The 16,642-nt window shown below is 40.3% G+C and overlaps 1 protein-coding gene across 1 annotated transcript in view; it reads left to right on the plus strand.

Moving 5' to 3' along the window:
• The window catches only part of LOC117960163 (contactin-associated protein-like 4), a 60,301-nt gene that overhangs the window by 21,460 nt on the left and 22,199 nt on the right, over nt 1-16,642 (plus strand). Inside the window, exons 3-8 of the mRNA XM_034897840.1 lie at nt 620-813; nt 6,373-6,520; nt 8,459-8,662; nt 14,312-14,487; nt 14,588-14,734; nt 15,758-16,025. Of these exons, the coding sequence (XP_034753731.1) occupies nt 620-813; nt 6,373-6,520; nt 8,459-8,662; nt 14,312-14,487; nt 14,588-14,734; nt 15,758-16,025 (1,137 nt within the window). The remainder of the gene's footprint in view (nt 1-619; nt 814-6,372; nt 6,521-8,458; nt 8,663-14,311; nt 14,488-14,587; nt 14,735-15,757; nt 16,026-16,642) is intronic.

Genomic DNA, 16,642 nt, shown 5'->3' on the forward strand with positions numbered 1-16,642 from the left:
ACACACACACACACACACACACACACACACACACACACACACACACACACACACACACACACACACACACAGACCTCTTGGCATATTAATTATCTAATGTGACTCCATCTTGTGGTCCACTGCCTTGGTTCTCAGACTATATATAGATGTTCCATGACTTACTGTAACCACGTTGGTATAAGGCTGTTACCAGAAATGTCTTGGCTGCATCTTAGATTGTGCACAGAACAGTCCTTAAGACACAGATTAAACTCTTTTGACTGTTCCAAAATAAACATCAAAGAAATAAGTTGATAAAGCATTTGCGCTCAGGGCTTTTAAATTATGGGGAAGCTTAAATTAGGTACGATGTGTCTTATTTTTCAAAAACAAATAAAAAGTCTGAACCTTTTTTTTTGCTGTTAACGCTGTGATACTATTATAAGGATCCAGCCACGTAGATCTTTCAACATTTTATTCTCCTCTTAACTAACTTTCTTGCAAAAAGTGCATACTGTATTAATGCCCTATGTCAATGTTCAGACTGTTCTAAAGGACCCAAATCTGTTTTCTATGTGGAGAAATAAAAGTCAACACTTGCTTTGGATGATACAAATCACGTGTTTCTCTCTCCTTCCAGGAGCTGGAGGTTGGTCTCCTCTGAGCTCAGACAGATATCAGTGGTTGGAGGTCGACCTGGGTGGGCGTACACAAATCACTGCTGTTGCTACGCAGGGCCGCTATGGCAGTTCTGATTGGCTGACAATCTACCTGCTGATGTTCAGCGACACGGGACACAACTGGAAACAGCATCGACAGGAAGACAGTATAGGGGTGAGTGCATTGTAATAAAACTACAACCACAACTGCAAAAGATAATGCAATAAACAGTTGTAGAACCGACTCATGTTCAGAGGAAAGTGAGTCTGCAACAACAGAGTTAAAAAGAACCAGCAGAGACAAAAGGCCTTTTTAACACTGCAGACGTTTTGAAAAGTCACAGAAGGAAAAATATATACAATGGATCTGTTACATTCCAGTGTCCCAAACATTAAAAGCAAAACAAGTAAACATTGACGACAGCAGAACCCGGAAATCACAACCAGACATCACTGATTTTATTCGTTTAATCCTTGGAGAAGTGACGTTTTGCCGGCAGGAGATCATTGTTTACAGGATCCTGTTTAAATTGATATGAAATAAAAACAGCTTGACGAGTCCTTCTTTTTTTTGCAGCAGCAGTTAGCTAAGACTTAAATGTCATTACATTGCATGTAGCGCAAAACCGACACTGATTCTATTGTAGATGAAAGCATCACAATGCTTTTAAAGTTATTTTTCGATGCTAAACAACAGTGGTCACAACTGAATTTAGTTAATGGCGTAAGCCACGTGCAAAACTCCAACCATTGCTATTATGATGGCGGATTTACTGAGCAGGAAGGAGAGTTTTCAATAGAAGAAACTGATCTGCTTGCGCGTAAAGTGAAAGTGAGTGACCAGATAACATCATAATACTATTTCAATCTTTTGCACGTTTGTGTGCTTCTGTGCGTCACTATTTTTGTGTAACAAGCATTGTTTGCGCGCGCTGTGCAAGAGCCTAGGCGCATTTCACTAGTGCGCTGTTACATAACAATTAAATGCTGCGTTATTGACTTTAGACCATGTGTTTGTTGGTCATGGCCAGATCCCTTCCAGCTGCCTCAAGATGTGCCATCTCCCTTCATCAGCTATACGTAGATACAAATGAATGTGGTGTCTCATTATTTCCATCTCCATTCCTTTGTAAAAAATAATAAGTGCACAGTTACTGGTCCTCTCGAAGCGTAGTGGATAAATTTAATTCTTCCTTGGTGTCTACTTTGTATTTTTTCCAAAAAGTCTTTCTGAGCTTTTTCTATATATATATACTGTATATATACAGTCTGTGTTCACTAACAAGTTAAACGAGACACCTGCTCAAGCTTTCAGTTGTAATTGCAATCAGCAGTGTGTGATGTGCACCAGACTGAACTCCAATCTGTTTTGAATGTGTGGTTAACAGTTTTGACAGCCGTGTGTTAGCATTTGTATAAAGTGCTGTAAATCCACAGTGTTGTGCACATTGGGTAAAGAGTCATGAGATAAGTGTGTAGAGCTTTCAAAACTGTGTTCAAGCATTGAAAATCTAACTAGAGTTTGGTTCACATGAACTGCTGCTGTGGAGACTGGAGTTTTGCACGTGTCTCCACTTGTGTCCACTGTCGTTTAGCATAGAAAAAACTTTCTAATAAACTTCATGTAAAGACTCCTTGGGCAAGACAATGAAACCCAAATACGTACGGATGGTTGGCCAGCACCTTGCCTGGTGCGTCACCTTCTCAGTATTATTATTTTTTTCTACATATGGTTTTCATCAACAAATTCAGCAGTCAGATGTTCTGCTCTTAATAATGCCCTTTCCTGAATGCAACGGCGTCTAAACACAGCGGAGAACAGACAAAAGGCCCAAAAAACAACAACCGCGACCGGAAAATCAACAAACAACATCAGTAGGCAATAATCAATTGTGGTCTGTCACAGCATTGGTGCAGAAACGTCCACGTCCAAGTCGTGATGCACGGTGCAGTTATTCGTTTCAACACCCCTAGTGTTTGAGTGTGAGTCAGTGTGTGAGTGTGAGTCTGTGAGTGTGTTAATGTGTGAACGAGAGACAACATTTTAAAGCACTTTGAAAGAAAGTGCTTTATAAATGCAGTCCATTTAAAAAAGGTTACTTTTGAACTACGTCGTTGAAAGAGCTGCACCAAACACCAGTGCTGAGCACCACCTTTCCAGGGGTGTGCTGTTCATTTCCAGCCATCGTTAGTCTTTCTCTTTTCTAAATGATGAGTTAGAGTTGTCAGATGGGCAAACTAAACCCTGTGAACTATGAAAATATTGGGGTCACAGCATTGCATTAGAGCAGCACAATTAATTGAAAACACTCTGCCACTGTGGAGAATGCCTGGCCAAAAATGAAAACTGTATGTCAAGGAAATCTCAGCAGTTTATTGAAATTTCTCATGTCTAAAGGAATTAGCATCTCATTTACTTTTACAATTTCTTTTTAAAATGTTCACCTCTGTCTCTCTCTTACTCGCTGCTAATCACATTACACTTTAGTAGGTAGAGGCAGTCAAGCATTACCTTGAAGCTCTGAGTATAGAACAGACAATTCTCCCAATTACAGTGATGCTGTGACGAACTGCTTCAATTTAAAGGTGATGGGAGGTAAGGCTCTCATAGAAAGGGGAAAACTAATGTCGGGCTAAGAAACCTTCAATGAAGGAACAGAAAAGATTTTCGCGGCTTAAAAGCTTGTTGATTTCACACTCATAAATCAGGATAAATCCACAGCGTGTCTCAAAAGTCCTTCTAAAGCTCCACATATTAGTCAGCCAAGTTTATTGTTGCTTTTGGGGATCAGTCGACTGCTGAGCTGATTCATCAGTCACAATTCCTCCAGGACCTCCCTTTCATTTTAAGCTTTGGGGCCAGATTTTGTGAGGCTGAGTAATGCTCTCCTGTTCTCTAATTTTCCCCTTTCTCTCTCATCTTCTCTCCTCTTTCTCTCTTCACACCCACTGCAAAGGTGTGAAAGAGCAGATGCTGTTGGGAATATGTACTCTGCTAATCAGGGCATGTAGCATTAACACCCCAAATGTTAATAAAGGAACTTGAAACATGTGAGTTCCTCTTCTGCCTCAAAGATGTGGGTTAACTGAAGTTATCAGGTTGAATCAACAACTAGTCCCAGAGTCTCAGATCTGCTTACCATTTACATGTTCTCTGTTTAAGAGGTAAATTCTTCACTTGTTATGATGAATACAATTTACAGCTGCTAAGTCCTACACAATCTTATAAACAGATATGTGCATGTAAATGCAGAATGTGTAGGCTATGGGTCAAGATTCCGGAATTGGAAGTATTTAGTTTTCAATTTGTAGTCCGAATAATGTTGACGTTTGAGCAGGCTTTGGTTGCATGGACTACAAACAATGAACTGAGTCTTGGCCCAGAGAGCAGCTGCTTGGATCCCGTGAAATATTGTCTGTTGCCCCGTAGAGGCTAAATTACGGTCAGACCGACAGCTGATGGGTTCCAAGATTAGTTCAAAAACAACATATACATATGCTACATAGAAAGTGTACATGGGACTGAATGCAATAGTAGCCTGTATTATGTATGATGTTTTACAATGAGGAAACACGTTTTGTTCTATTTTTGTCTATTCTTTTGTAGTCTAAGTTGTAGTTGGAGGGGCTCGGATAGAAAAAGGTGTCATGTATTTCTGTGCACTGATCACAGTTAGGCAACATTTGAATCCATCCGGTTAGATTAACATGTCCATCGACAATGCATCTGAGTTTGTCTATCAGACAGTTTGAGTGATGTAAAATTGGGTTCAAAATTAAATTTCTCTCATTTTGATTTTTGTGACTTTCTGTCATTTGTGACTTTCTGTCATTTTGTGATCGCCTCTTTTTTGTTCCCAAATCCTATTTTGCCTAGCTTTTTGTGGGCTTTTTCCTCTCAATTGTTTCAGCAAATCATTTTACTTTCCTTATTTCTGTCTCCCTTTGAAGGATTCCCTGCCTCACTTGGATCACGTTTTTCAAAAAATGCCTCAACTATATTAGAAGCTGGTCTCCTCAATGTCAGTTGTGGAGGTCGGCCCTCTGTTTTCTGTCAGGCTTGGCTGTTTTAGGCTGTGTTCACCCTTGTATGCTTTTGAGCTGCCAGCATCTGTTTTACAACAATATCCTAGTATAAACCGTGTTTTCAAAAAGGTTGTGAGCATATTTTCAAACGATACCGGCAAAGTTAAGATAAATTAAACCTTTCAAAAAAAAAAACGCCCTACGTGAACAATTTTGTTGACAGCCAGCCAATAACATGCAGAGTAGACAGATCAGCCAATTTCCCAACAACAACAAAAAAAAGCAATAGGAGCACAGCAAGTTATTTGATACAACCAGGTTCTCCCTGTACAGGGAATTCACTTTGTTGCATCTACCATTTGTTGCACTACTCTCTCTTTCTGTTCTTTCTCTAGCTCGCTGCACCGCTTTGTTTTATCTAACGTTAGCACCACTCCACATAGCGCTCTAGGAAACTGTAGTAGTAGCAACAAAACGCTCTTGGCTGCTTTTTGGAACCAAAACGCTGCCTCTGTTTTATTTTTTTCATGACAAAAGTGCCCTTGTCAACTTTTTCTTGTCAAAAAGACGTCAATTGTGAACATAGCCCAAGGCTGTGAGATCAGTGTAACACAGAACTTCAGTAACCTATATGGTTCAGATGCTGAGAATGTACTCACATAAGTTAACATTGTAAAGGAAATGTAACCACAGCACAGAGTGATGCAAAATATGCAAATGCTGCAAATGCTTTTGAGTGCTCACACTATCTATGCTATACATGTAGGTCTCCTTCCTCTAAGGAAATGTTAACTTTCCGCCCAATTCAAGATTACAAGGACTTTTCAGATGGGTTCATTAGGAGGACATCATCACTCACTAAGCACTAAACCAACCTGCAGACATGTACAGAGCAGCAGTGCAAATATTCTGCAGCTGACAGTAATTGTAGGTTCAGTTTACAGTATTTACATATATATTAAAAAAACAAATAAAGTGATCAGAGGACGCACAGACTTCAGATTTTAAGTGACACTCTGAAATGGCAAGGGCCGAGAAGAAAAATCAAAACAAAAAAGTGGTGATTCAGGAGGAGCCGACACTGAGTCACAAGAAGATTAAGATTCAGACAGGAGAACAATCAAAGTGTTGTTTTTCTTACAAAAGACTGTTATACTTCTTTGTCCTTGTCAAAATGAGCATGAAAAGAAAAAGAAAAGTATAATAATAGTTGAGAATATGTTCATGGTTTATAAGGAAAGTTGATGAAAGAGTTTAAGATCGAATCCAACTTTTGGCTTAAAAGGGTTCAACTAAATCTAGAAAGAATGTGCTTGGATCACAGAGCTTAATACATGTTATTCTCCAAGGACCAAGTGTTTACCAAGGCATCTAAAACATATAAGACTACAGCTAATGCTTCACAAATCTAATTTTCTACCTGATTGAGAATCCATTTACCAAGAACGTGACCCTATCTCCACTTTATTTCCTTCATCAAGAGAAAAATCCAACGTTTCACTTCTTACAGCAGCCTTGGGGGTTACACTTTATCTTCAATAAAAGAGATTAAAGATTGTGTTCAGTTATTTAGCCATAAACCTGACTACAATTGACATCCAGAGGGAGGCATTTCAAAGGTACATTTGTGATGTTGCAAAAGATGGACAGATGTATTGATGGAAAACCAGAAAATCTGCTAATTTGCTGTAGTTCATAATTTTTTCAGGCTTTTCCAGGTAACAGTAACGCAGACAGTGTGGTCCAGCACAAGCTCCAGCATCCAGTGATCGCCCGCTACGTCCGACTGATCCCCCTGGACTGGAACCCCAATGGTCGGATTGGACTCAGACTTGAAACCTATGGATGTCCTTACGGTCAGTTTGGGCATTTCTTGTATCCTCAATTTACAGATATGAACAAAAAATATGAAAAATAGCAACTGTTCCTACTCCTACTGTCCTTTATTTTATTAATACCATAAGGTATGTCTTACGCTATTTGAAAAATATATGTGAATCTGATTTTTCTTTTGTTTTGTAGTTATCTAGCTCATCCAAGAGTAAAAACTTTTTTTCCAATGTTTTTTGTTGTTTGTTTACGTTTTTCAAACTTTCAGCATGTTGAATTTCAGGTGCAAATTAAAGATGTACATATAAAGATGGTTGGAAACACACATCATATGTAGTAACTGTAGGGCTACAATATTTAGATGGCAAAAATTGGAGATGAGGAGCAGTTAGGAAGCAAGCAGCAGATCAGGCTTGATTAGAAATGAGCCACGGGGGTGACAAATAGGGAGCCTTTGGGTGCTTTTCATGCTTATTTAATAGCTCCTTCTCTCCTCGGTCCTCGGCTAAACCGGATGTTGTTCTGTCACATCCTCGATGAAGGCCATCTTAAAGCTATTGTTTCTGGCCTGAGGAGTGAGCAACAAGGAGGGATCATCGAGGAGCTAATGCCGAGGACACATGAAAGCAGCCTTCTCGGAAGCCATGCAGCTGTAAAACCATTAATACCTCGCCCATAGAGCCGACGTATTCACGTAACGCTTCAGAAGAAAAGGATGTCTCATCCCTCTAAAACACATTTACTCGGTTCATTTCTCATCTCGAGATTTCCTCACGTCTCTCCCGTGCCTCCTCGGTGGGAGGTACTAAGACGTGATGAAGGGAGGCAAATGGAGGAGTCACGGAGGCAATTTAAGCAGCATGAGAAGCACTCGGTGCTTAAGTGAGCACTCGGAAGAACAAACAGAAATAGCATGGGAAGGGAAGAGGTGAGGGCAGAGGAGGCAGGAGAGGGTACAGCAGCTCTGGCCATCGTAGTAATTGAAGGCCTCTTCCTGTGTCTGCTGTTTGGCAGAAAAAGTTTCATTATGCTACTGGATGCAGGCAGAAGTAATTTGTCTGTAAGAAGGAAAGCCAGTGTGAAGAGTTAATCAGCGCTTTTTTGCCCCCACACAGGATTACCACACACTTGTCATGCAAATCCATCTATGTAGTTAAAGAAAGAAAAAAACCTGATCCAACCCTGTGGACAGAGGCAATGAAAAATGAGAAAACCACACACTGCACGGGTGATAGAGGAACACTGAACCTTGTGACACTATTAAAATATTAAATGACATATATAATATCAAAACATGAGGGATTAAAACATCTCAATGCATGAAACATTATTATTATTAAAACAGAGTTTTTTGTAACCCTGGTACAATAAATAAATTAACTTTAATGGAGTGTGGTTGGTAAAGAAAAAAAAGTTAGTCTAGTCTGCTTGCTCTCAGCTAGAACTGGACTAGCTTGGACAGATGCTTGAACTTTCAGCTAGAAAATGGACTTTAATTAGTTAACTTTGAGGATGCAAGCAACACTTCCTTGTTTCATCCAAAAGGTAAAGAGGAAGAGAAAAAACTTTGAGGCTTTGACTTGAATAATTTAGATTTGGGGTTTGTACTGTTTCCAGCATCACTGTCAGCAGTAAAATACACCGGATGCATAAATGGATGCATCTCAGGTCACAGTTTTAATTTGGTGCTCTGATAGCGACACTTTAGGCAGTAGATTTGTAGAACAGCAACACTCTGCACCATGATAGGCAATTTTGGTTTATCAGTTTCTTTAGAGTGACGTGATGTATGATCCATTATCTGCTTCTTATATGCTGACAGCAAAACTGTTCTGTAAAGGACAACCTTTTGTTTATGCTTTATCTCTCACTCTACATACTTTCTTTAAGGAAAACCTACATTGTGTTGACTAGACATAATGTGCATTGTTGAAAGTCCTGTAATGTGTGGTTTTTATTTTCAGACTCAGATGTGGTGAGCCTCGATGGCCAAAGCAGCCTTCTCTACAGGTTGAGTCCCAGGCCAAAACAGATGACCAGTGAAAGCATCTCTCTAATATTTAAAACCCTAAAGAACTCTGGGATACTCCTTCACGTAGCGGGACAAAGCGAGCACAGCTTCACCCTGGAGTTAGAGAAAGGAAAGCTTCTCCTGCTCCTCCGAAAAGGTACAACTCTGAAATCTGATACTTGTAGAAAGGGGTTTTCTGTTGGTCCGACTCTGCTGTTTTGTATTAAACAAGCTAAGTAAACGATGTGATGTCAAGTCGGTACTGCTTTAATGAATAATAATAAGAAGAAGAAGTTATACTTTGTTAAAAAATGGAATTTACAATGTTTTCACTCTGTTGTTATTACTATACACACAGGCCTAAATTACACACACATGCTAGGTACCTGAACATGCACTAATGAAGAGATGTCAGAGTGAGGTGCCTTGCTCAAGAGAGACACCACCGAGCAAGGCGGTCATGATCAAGATGTTAGAGATCTCTTACCTGGTATGCTCTTTCTGTCATTTTTATGTGTCTTTTATTTACACATACATTATCACTGGCTGTACACTGCGCCTTCATACAAAACCTTTCCCCATGAGAGTAAATTAGTTTTGGATCTTAAAATGTAGTTTGAAGTGATTAGCAATCAAGCTTACATGAAGGCAAGCTTTTTTTACATCACAGAAAACAAACCACCAAGTCATGTCCCGTCTTCCTTCATCATCCAAAACAGAAATTGCCAGAAGCCCGAGATCAGTGAACATTAATTCCTTGTGCTGTATGTTTACTCTCAGAAAGTATTCCAGTGGCAGAAAAAGCTGATCTTAATTATGAGCCAGTGAGTTTTAGAACTATAAACTGACATTTTCAGGAATGCATAGCGGCAAGGAAATGAGATGCTTTTGGAGAGAGCGCACACATTTTAATAAGCCGATGTGTTTATTGAAACTGTTTGGATGGCTCTAGGCAAACAGAGTGGAACTAAATGTCTCCTGTTAAGTGCTGCTGAAAGCCGCTTGGGGCACACAGGGAACAAAACTCATAATGAGGTGTTACAGTGGGGGCCAGACCCGCACACTCTGATCAGGATTTAATGCAGGTAAAGGTTGAAATTAGGCAATTATCTCTGAAAACTATTTTAAAGTTTAAAGACGTGCACAATGTCCTGAAATTAGAGAGGCATGGGATGACATTTCTGGTGCTACAGAACCAAGAAAACTGCTCCTGGGATGCAGCGCTGTGGTTGACTTCTCTAAGCTAATTGTAAGAAAAGAATGAACATTCAAAAGTACATGTTTTAATTATGTATGCATCTTCAAAATAAAATCCAATATTATTGCCCTGATTTGGCTCATATGGTCCTTGACAGCCAGAAAACTGTTGAGTTCATCCATGTGGTTACTTTATAACCGGAAGTCAAAGGCTCACATTCTTCCCCATGGAGCTGACAGGAGCGGCCTGTGACACCCAGAGTTCCAGGTGGAAGATTGGTTTGTGGTCGTATTAACAGCTTGGGCTGGAGGTTCAGTTACCGTTGGAGCCTCCATCATGCAATAATGGAATGAAGGGACTGTTGGGCAGGACTGTATCAAAAGCACTGGTATAACTATTCTCAAAACAAAACTGCGATCATTATTTTAACAGCTTTGCTTTGCGAAAGAAGGCCGAATTGTATTCTCCTTCATGTCGCAGTTTACTCTAGAATATTCAAGTTTAGTTTCAGAAATTCTTATGTATTCCTTGAAATATTACACCCTCCCCTGGCTCCAAAATATATTATTTTTTTACTCACACATGCCCTAATACGCTGTAATGATCAAATGTTATCTTTTAAAAAATTGTTACATTATCAAATTATTCCTGCCATGCAGTTGTTGTCCCTACAGTCGCATACAGTCCGTCAACTCCACTGTCCCGGTGAGTGGTGGGCTGTGTGTTGTGTTCGATCCTGCAGTATTGACTTACCGTGTTATTCTACTCTATACACAGTGATTGATAGGGAGGTGTCTTAGCTGTGTTCAGCTCTACAGGATTGTAAATGAACAGCTTAGCTTTTATCCAGGAAGCAGCGTGCTCATGTCAGAGAGAGCCAGCTGTGCTTAACTTTACTGCCCACAGCTGACTCATTCCTGTAAGACAGAGAGGATGTTTGGCTCACAATGACAATCTGATTAGCTGCATAGCCTGTGTGAGACTCAGACGGCCCTGCGTTCAGTCATTTGTCTCAAACAAGTGTTTTTGAAACACGACTTCTTCCCACAAACGTCATTTTAAAACGTCTTTCTGGAGGTGTTGCCATGTTGCCATGTTTACAAATTACTGATTGTGTTGACTGATTTTGCGGACAGCCACAGGCAGAAAAGTAAAAGGAAACAATCACAGTGTGTGCATGATTCTAGCAGCACAGAGACAGTGTTCTTTTTCAACAATATGATAACTCTGTTTGTTATGCATCTCAAAAAGAACCTTAAAAGGCAGAACAGCGAAATACCAACGTAGTAATAATTTTCAATGATTTGTTATTTTTTTTGACCAGACTTCTTAAAAAGACTTCAAAATGCACACCATTTGTGAAATGTTCCCCTGGAACACTTTTTGTGAGCAGGTTGCGAGGTTGCTCGAGATGACTGATTGGGCGTGCTGATCTCAATCATGTAAACTGAACAAAATAAAATGCTGAAAAAATAACAGTAGTCTGTCATCTGATAATGTCCTCCGACAAAATGTGATTTGGAGTTGCAGCAAAAAGCCGTAATGCAGAAGCAGACAGCAGATGATTAGGTGATGTAGCCTCGGGGAACATGTCTGGAAGGTTGGAACGCAGGAACCTGCACTGTTGAAAGGAGAAAGGCTTTAAAGCTTCCATATAATGCTAATTTTCAGGTTCATAATTGTATTTTTGACAACATAATTGATAACTCTTTCTCCAACTTTGGTCAGTACAAGGCAGGATTAGCTGGGAGACTTCTTCTAAACGAGGGACACTTGTTGAATACCTGCAGAACAGGGACATGGAAGTAGTTCTTTTATAGATTATGGTGAACTAGTGAGTGTTGTAGCAATGTTTTGCCATTGAGAACGAGCTGGCATGCTAGTGTTAGCATGTGTTACGGTTAGCCACCTCGTCTCTGCTAGTGACGTAGAAAGGTGTGCAGATTTTGGACAGCTCACCCGGAGACTGAAGGCAGAGGACAATCCGAAACCTATCTCACTCAAAACAGCATGGATGTTTCTTATCTCCAGTTTGTATGCATGTGGAAGCACCAGAGACACAAAATAACACCCCAAATCCCAGAAACAGGGATTTTTTTCACATATGGTCTCTTTAATGGACTTTGAGCAGCTTCTCAGGTCATAAAAACTGGACGGTTCCCTTTTAAAATTGATTAACTAATGCAACATGCATCCTGAGGATACTCACTGAAAAATGAAGACAATCTCAGGGAACCATTGATCTCCAGAATCCAGACTCACACAGGGGAACTCCCACAAGTTTCTTTAAGGGCTCTTGTCGGGCAAACATTATCACAATGAAGGATCTTCTATGCTGGTAAAGCCACTTGACAACCTGGACAGAAAATACAGCTAAAGGGTTACTTCTTTGTGCTTATCTGTCAGGTATAAAGAAAGTTCTGCACCTTATTAAAACCATCTTTTTATAACCTTGTCCTTCTGAAACATTTAAAGGTGCCCTGTGAAGTTGTATACAGGTGTCCTTCGCCACAGCACATTTAGTTGTTTATTTCCTTCCTCTTTGACAACATTTCTCATGCGCAAAGCAGATTTCTTGAACATTGTGAAACCCACATTGTCTTCGTCCTCCCTGCTGGATCAGAGGAATAGGGTGAAACCATAGGTAGGAAACAAAAGGGGAACGCAGTCATAAAAACACTGCTCCACAGCAGGTTCATAGTTCCACAGTATTACGTTTCAAATGTGACCAATATGGATAAACAAAACAGAAATATTATCACAATAAAATATAAAATACAAACTTCTTGACTGGCAGACCATCCAGTGCCTGCTCACATCAGAAGCTGACTCACATTGGGGCTGGGTAAAATTTCAACATTATATTGATATCGTGATATGAGACTAGATATCGTCTTGGATTTTGGATATTGTAATATCGTAAATGGCTTAGGTCTCCAAGTTTTAAAGGCTGCCTTACAGTAAAGTGACTTAATTTTCAGTTACCAGACTGTTTTTTATTATTCGTACCTTTACCCACTTAGCCATTTCTACATTACTGAAAATAACCTAAAATCTCATTGTGAAAATATTGTTAAAGCACCATTTGTCAACCCTATAATTTCGCCACAATGTCAACATTGAGGTATTAGAATATCGCAATATCTGATTTTCTCCATATCGCCTAGCCCTGACTCATGTACTGGATGTTTTAATGAAAAACCAGAGGTTTGGTGACAGAGTTGAATCAAATGTTGTGGCTTAACTCAGTTGTGTAGTTTCATCCATGGCAAAAATGAATTTGAGTTGGGACTTTTGCTCCACTTGGTTTTCGTGTTGCCTCAAACATTAACACTGTAAAGACACTTTGAAGTTGATCAAAGTTTACCAGAGTTAAATGCCGCAAAACTTAACTTCATCTTAGCAGCAAAAAAATAGGGATTTAGGCGTTTAAATAAAATAAACAAGTCTTTCAAGTAACTGTTGACTTTTTCTCTATCAACCAGGACCAAGATCTTGGAACCAAAACCAAAAGCCTTAAGTGCATAACCATAATATAGTTTAACGATGCTTTAGTTGCAACAAGCACATTTTGAATTGGAAGAGCTGACATTGTATGAAAACAAATGAAATGCAGTAATGAAATGTCAGAGGACATTTTGCTGATACGTTCAAAACAAATGTTCAAATGTGTTTTATTTCCGTTTCAACATTTCCGAAGCTCGGACCAGCATTGTACATTTCTTTCTAAATGTATTTGCTGCCGCAAACTGGCGGCACACAAGCATCATTTAACCTAGGAGGGGTTGCATTTAAAGATGTATCAGTTGACTTTGCCTTCACTTCCCTGTTTCTCTCTGTCTCTCTCTCTCTCTCTCTCTCTCTCTCTCTCTCTCTCTCTCTCTCTCTGACATGTACCAACATCAGTCTGCTCATCAATGATGATTAAGTGCACATCACTCTTTCCTTCTCTGTCTCCTTCCCGCTCTCTAGTCCCTCTCTCTGCGATGCCACGTATCTGTCTGACAGATAAACGATGATTGATGACTGAAAACATATGATTCAGTCTCGGTCTCTGTATGTCTCCGTCTCTCTTTCTCTGGACTTCTTTTCCCATACAGACAATGTTGTCTCCTTTCAAACAATATCTAATTCATAATTAATGGCCGAGTGCTAAATGCAGTTGCGTGCATTTAGCTCAGTCTTCACCGCTTTCCCTCAGCACAAACGCGCCACTCTGCCAACGTGGCAGAGAAGCTTCCCTTTTATTTATTTATGCCTTTCTGCTTTTGTTGGCTCCTTTTAGTGTTAATGATGTGACATCACCTCTATTTTCTGGTTCATTCCCAGTTGTAGATATAGAATTGGTCCTCTAACAGAAAACTGTGACCCTACTGTACAAGTTGCGAGAACCAGAAAACAGCAGTTACTGCCAGTTCATGAGGAGTCATCTGGGAGACGGTACACACTGTGTTCCCAGAGAGGCTGCATTCCATTCACATATTTTCAAAGATATGAAAGTAGAATTTTTTTTCTATGAATACAACGTTAGAAAAAAAACTTTAAGAATTCCCCAATCAACTTTCTCATCTTCCACTCCTTTATCTTTGTCATCCTCCTGTGCTCCAGACAGGAGTTCTCCTCCTGACAGTCAGCATCGGGTGTCTCTGGGCAGCCTGTTAGACGACCAACACTGGCACCACGTCACAGTGGAGCATCACAGCACTCACCTTAACCTCACCGTGGACAAAAGCACACTTTGGGTGCAGATCTCACCAATTTTCTCCCATTGGGACTATAACCAGGTGTGTTTTTCTCTGTGTAGGTGAGGGGTACCACATACAGTCACACTTGGTCAATTGTATTTTTTTTTTAAGGTTTGTCTCTATGTTTTCCCCCGTACAGATGAGTGTGGGAGCAGAGCAGGGCCTTGGCTCTTGGCGGTCAATCGGGCCGAACAGAAATTTCCATGGCTGTTTGGAAAACCTGGTTTACAACGGCGTGAACCTGGTAGACCTCGCTAAACAGAAAGACCAGCGGGTCACTGTGAAGGTAAACTGTCTTACGTTGTGCTTGTAAAAAGTGTGTTTGTGTGTGTGGTTGTATATTACCACACACGCTCCATAGACCCACTGAGCACACTATGCACTATGTCGTTTGATGTAATTTTGCTTACATGCCAGGATTTTTACAACATGTATGTTGTGCATCAATCAATCACTGAAAAAATGACTGTTGAGCAGTATCATGATCAAAATATACAAAAATATAATAAAGGTGGAAAATTAAGCACACGTATCTCTGACTCTTAATCTCAGAAGAATGGTTAAAAAGTTAAAAACTTAAAGTGCACTTATTAAAGTTTTAATAAGGAAAAAAATATATCCCCTCGCACCCTTTTTACTGTAAATGAGAAGGCATGTCCCTGTACCTCGGTGTGTGTGTGTGTGTGTATGTGTGTGCGTGTGTGTGTGTGTGCGTAGATTGTGTTAAGCTAATGCATAACACCGCTGAATCTCTGCGGCACTCTCCCCGTCAGTCTCCATGACTGCGTTTTGCTTTTAACTATCCCACAAAGAGCTTTTAGATGCGATCAATTGTCTCTGTGTTGCGTACTCCACTGAAAATAGAAACCCAGTGGGGAACCCGCGGTGTAACTTATCACTATTGGTGCCGTGGCAGTAGATTTACTGTAATTACTGCTTCTCAAAACTATGAGCCTGCACACAGAGATGACCAATCCCTTATTTGTTGTTCTCTCCTCTTCTCTTTTTTCTCTCTCTCACCCATTCTGCTCTCCCATACTTCCTCTATGACCTTTGAAAGCAGTTGGGTAACAATTGGCATCTTCAGTGTTATCTCCTGGTGCTTTTTCCAAGCCCGGCTATTATCATTATGGTAATACTCTCATGCTCTTTAAGGAGACTTGCTGATGAGATCTCTGGGCATCAGGGCGCCGCCACGCAGCCCTGGAAATGAATTCAAATTCATGCATCAACATGTTTTCCCTCTTTTGCTGAAATAATTTCTCTCTCTGCATATCTTTTCCCCTTTCCTCTTCTCCATCTATCTCAGGGCAATGTGACCTTTGATTGTGCTGAACCCGTTTTTTTTGCCATGACGTTCACCCACCCCCAGAGCTTCCTCTGGTTGCCAGGTGGGACGGAGCTATCACCAACGGGCACGTCGGTGGGACTACAGTTTCGGACGTGGAACAAGGCGGGGCTGCTGCTGACATTTAACCTCCCAAAGCAAGGGGGTGTTGTCTGGCTGTACCTGAGCAGAGCCAGGCTCCATCTACAGATCCTCAAGTCTGGCAGGGCACCGCTGGAGCTCAGTGCAGGTCAGTCTGACCCCAAACATCCAACTTAAATCCTTAAGGGTCTGTACAAAAAATACAAAAATTGATAAAAAGCGGACTGAGATTTCCAACACGTAGCTCTACATTCTTTGTTTCTTCTTTCTTTTCAACATGCATATGCGGCCAGACCCCGCTAACAAAACACAGAACAGAGAAGCTGGGATCACAACACACACAGAAGGAGTGTGACTTTATTCTCTGCTCAGGATGCCATTAATCCACTCTATCTTTACATGGCAAATACTTGTTTGCTGCCATATTAACGTTCTGAATGTCAAGAATGGCCCCATTTATTTCCTCAACTCAAGTGTCCCCTTTTGTCTGCACTTACACATGGTCCAAATAACACCAAATATTCACAGCACATATGACTCTTTTTAGTAATGTAATCCCACTTGAACAGGAGAGGATTGGTTGGTTTTTGTTTCTGTCAGTGGATTTTTGCAGGAAACGGAACACAATACAGAAAAAAATTATATGTCATATATATGCATATATATATATATATATAACAAATAACAATACACAAATATTAATTACATATTTATATATCATTATAGGACACAGAGCAGAAAACAAAAACAAATATGCACACCTTT

This window comes from Etheostoma cragini, chromosome 17 (genome assembly GCF_013103735.1).
Source record: "Etheostoma cragini isolate CJK2018 chromosome 17, CSU_Ecrag_1.0, whole genome shotgun sequence".
NCBI lineage: Eukaryota > Metazoa > Chordata > Actinopteri > Perciformes > Percidae > Etheostoma > Etheostoma cragini.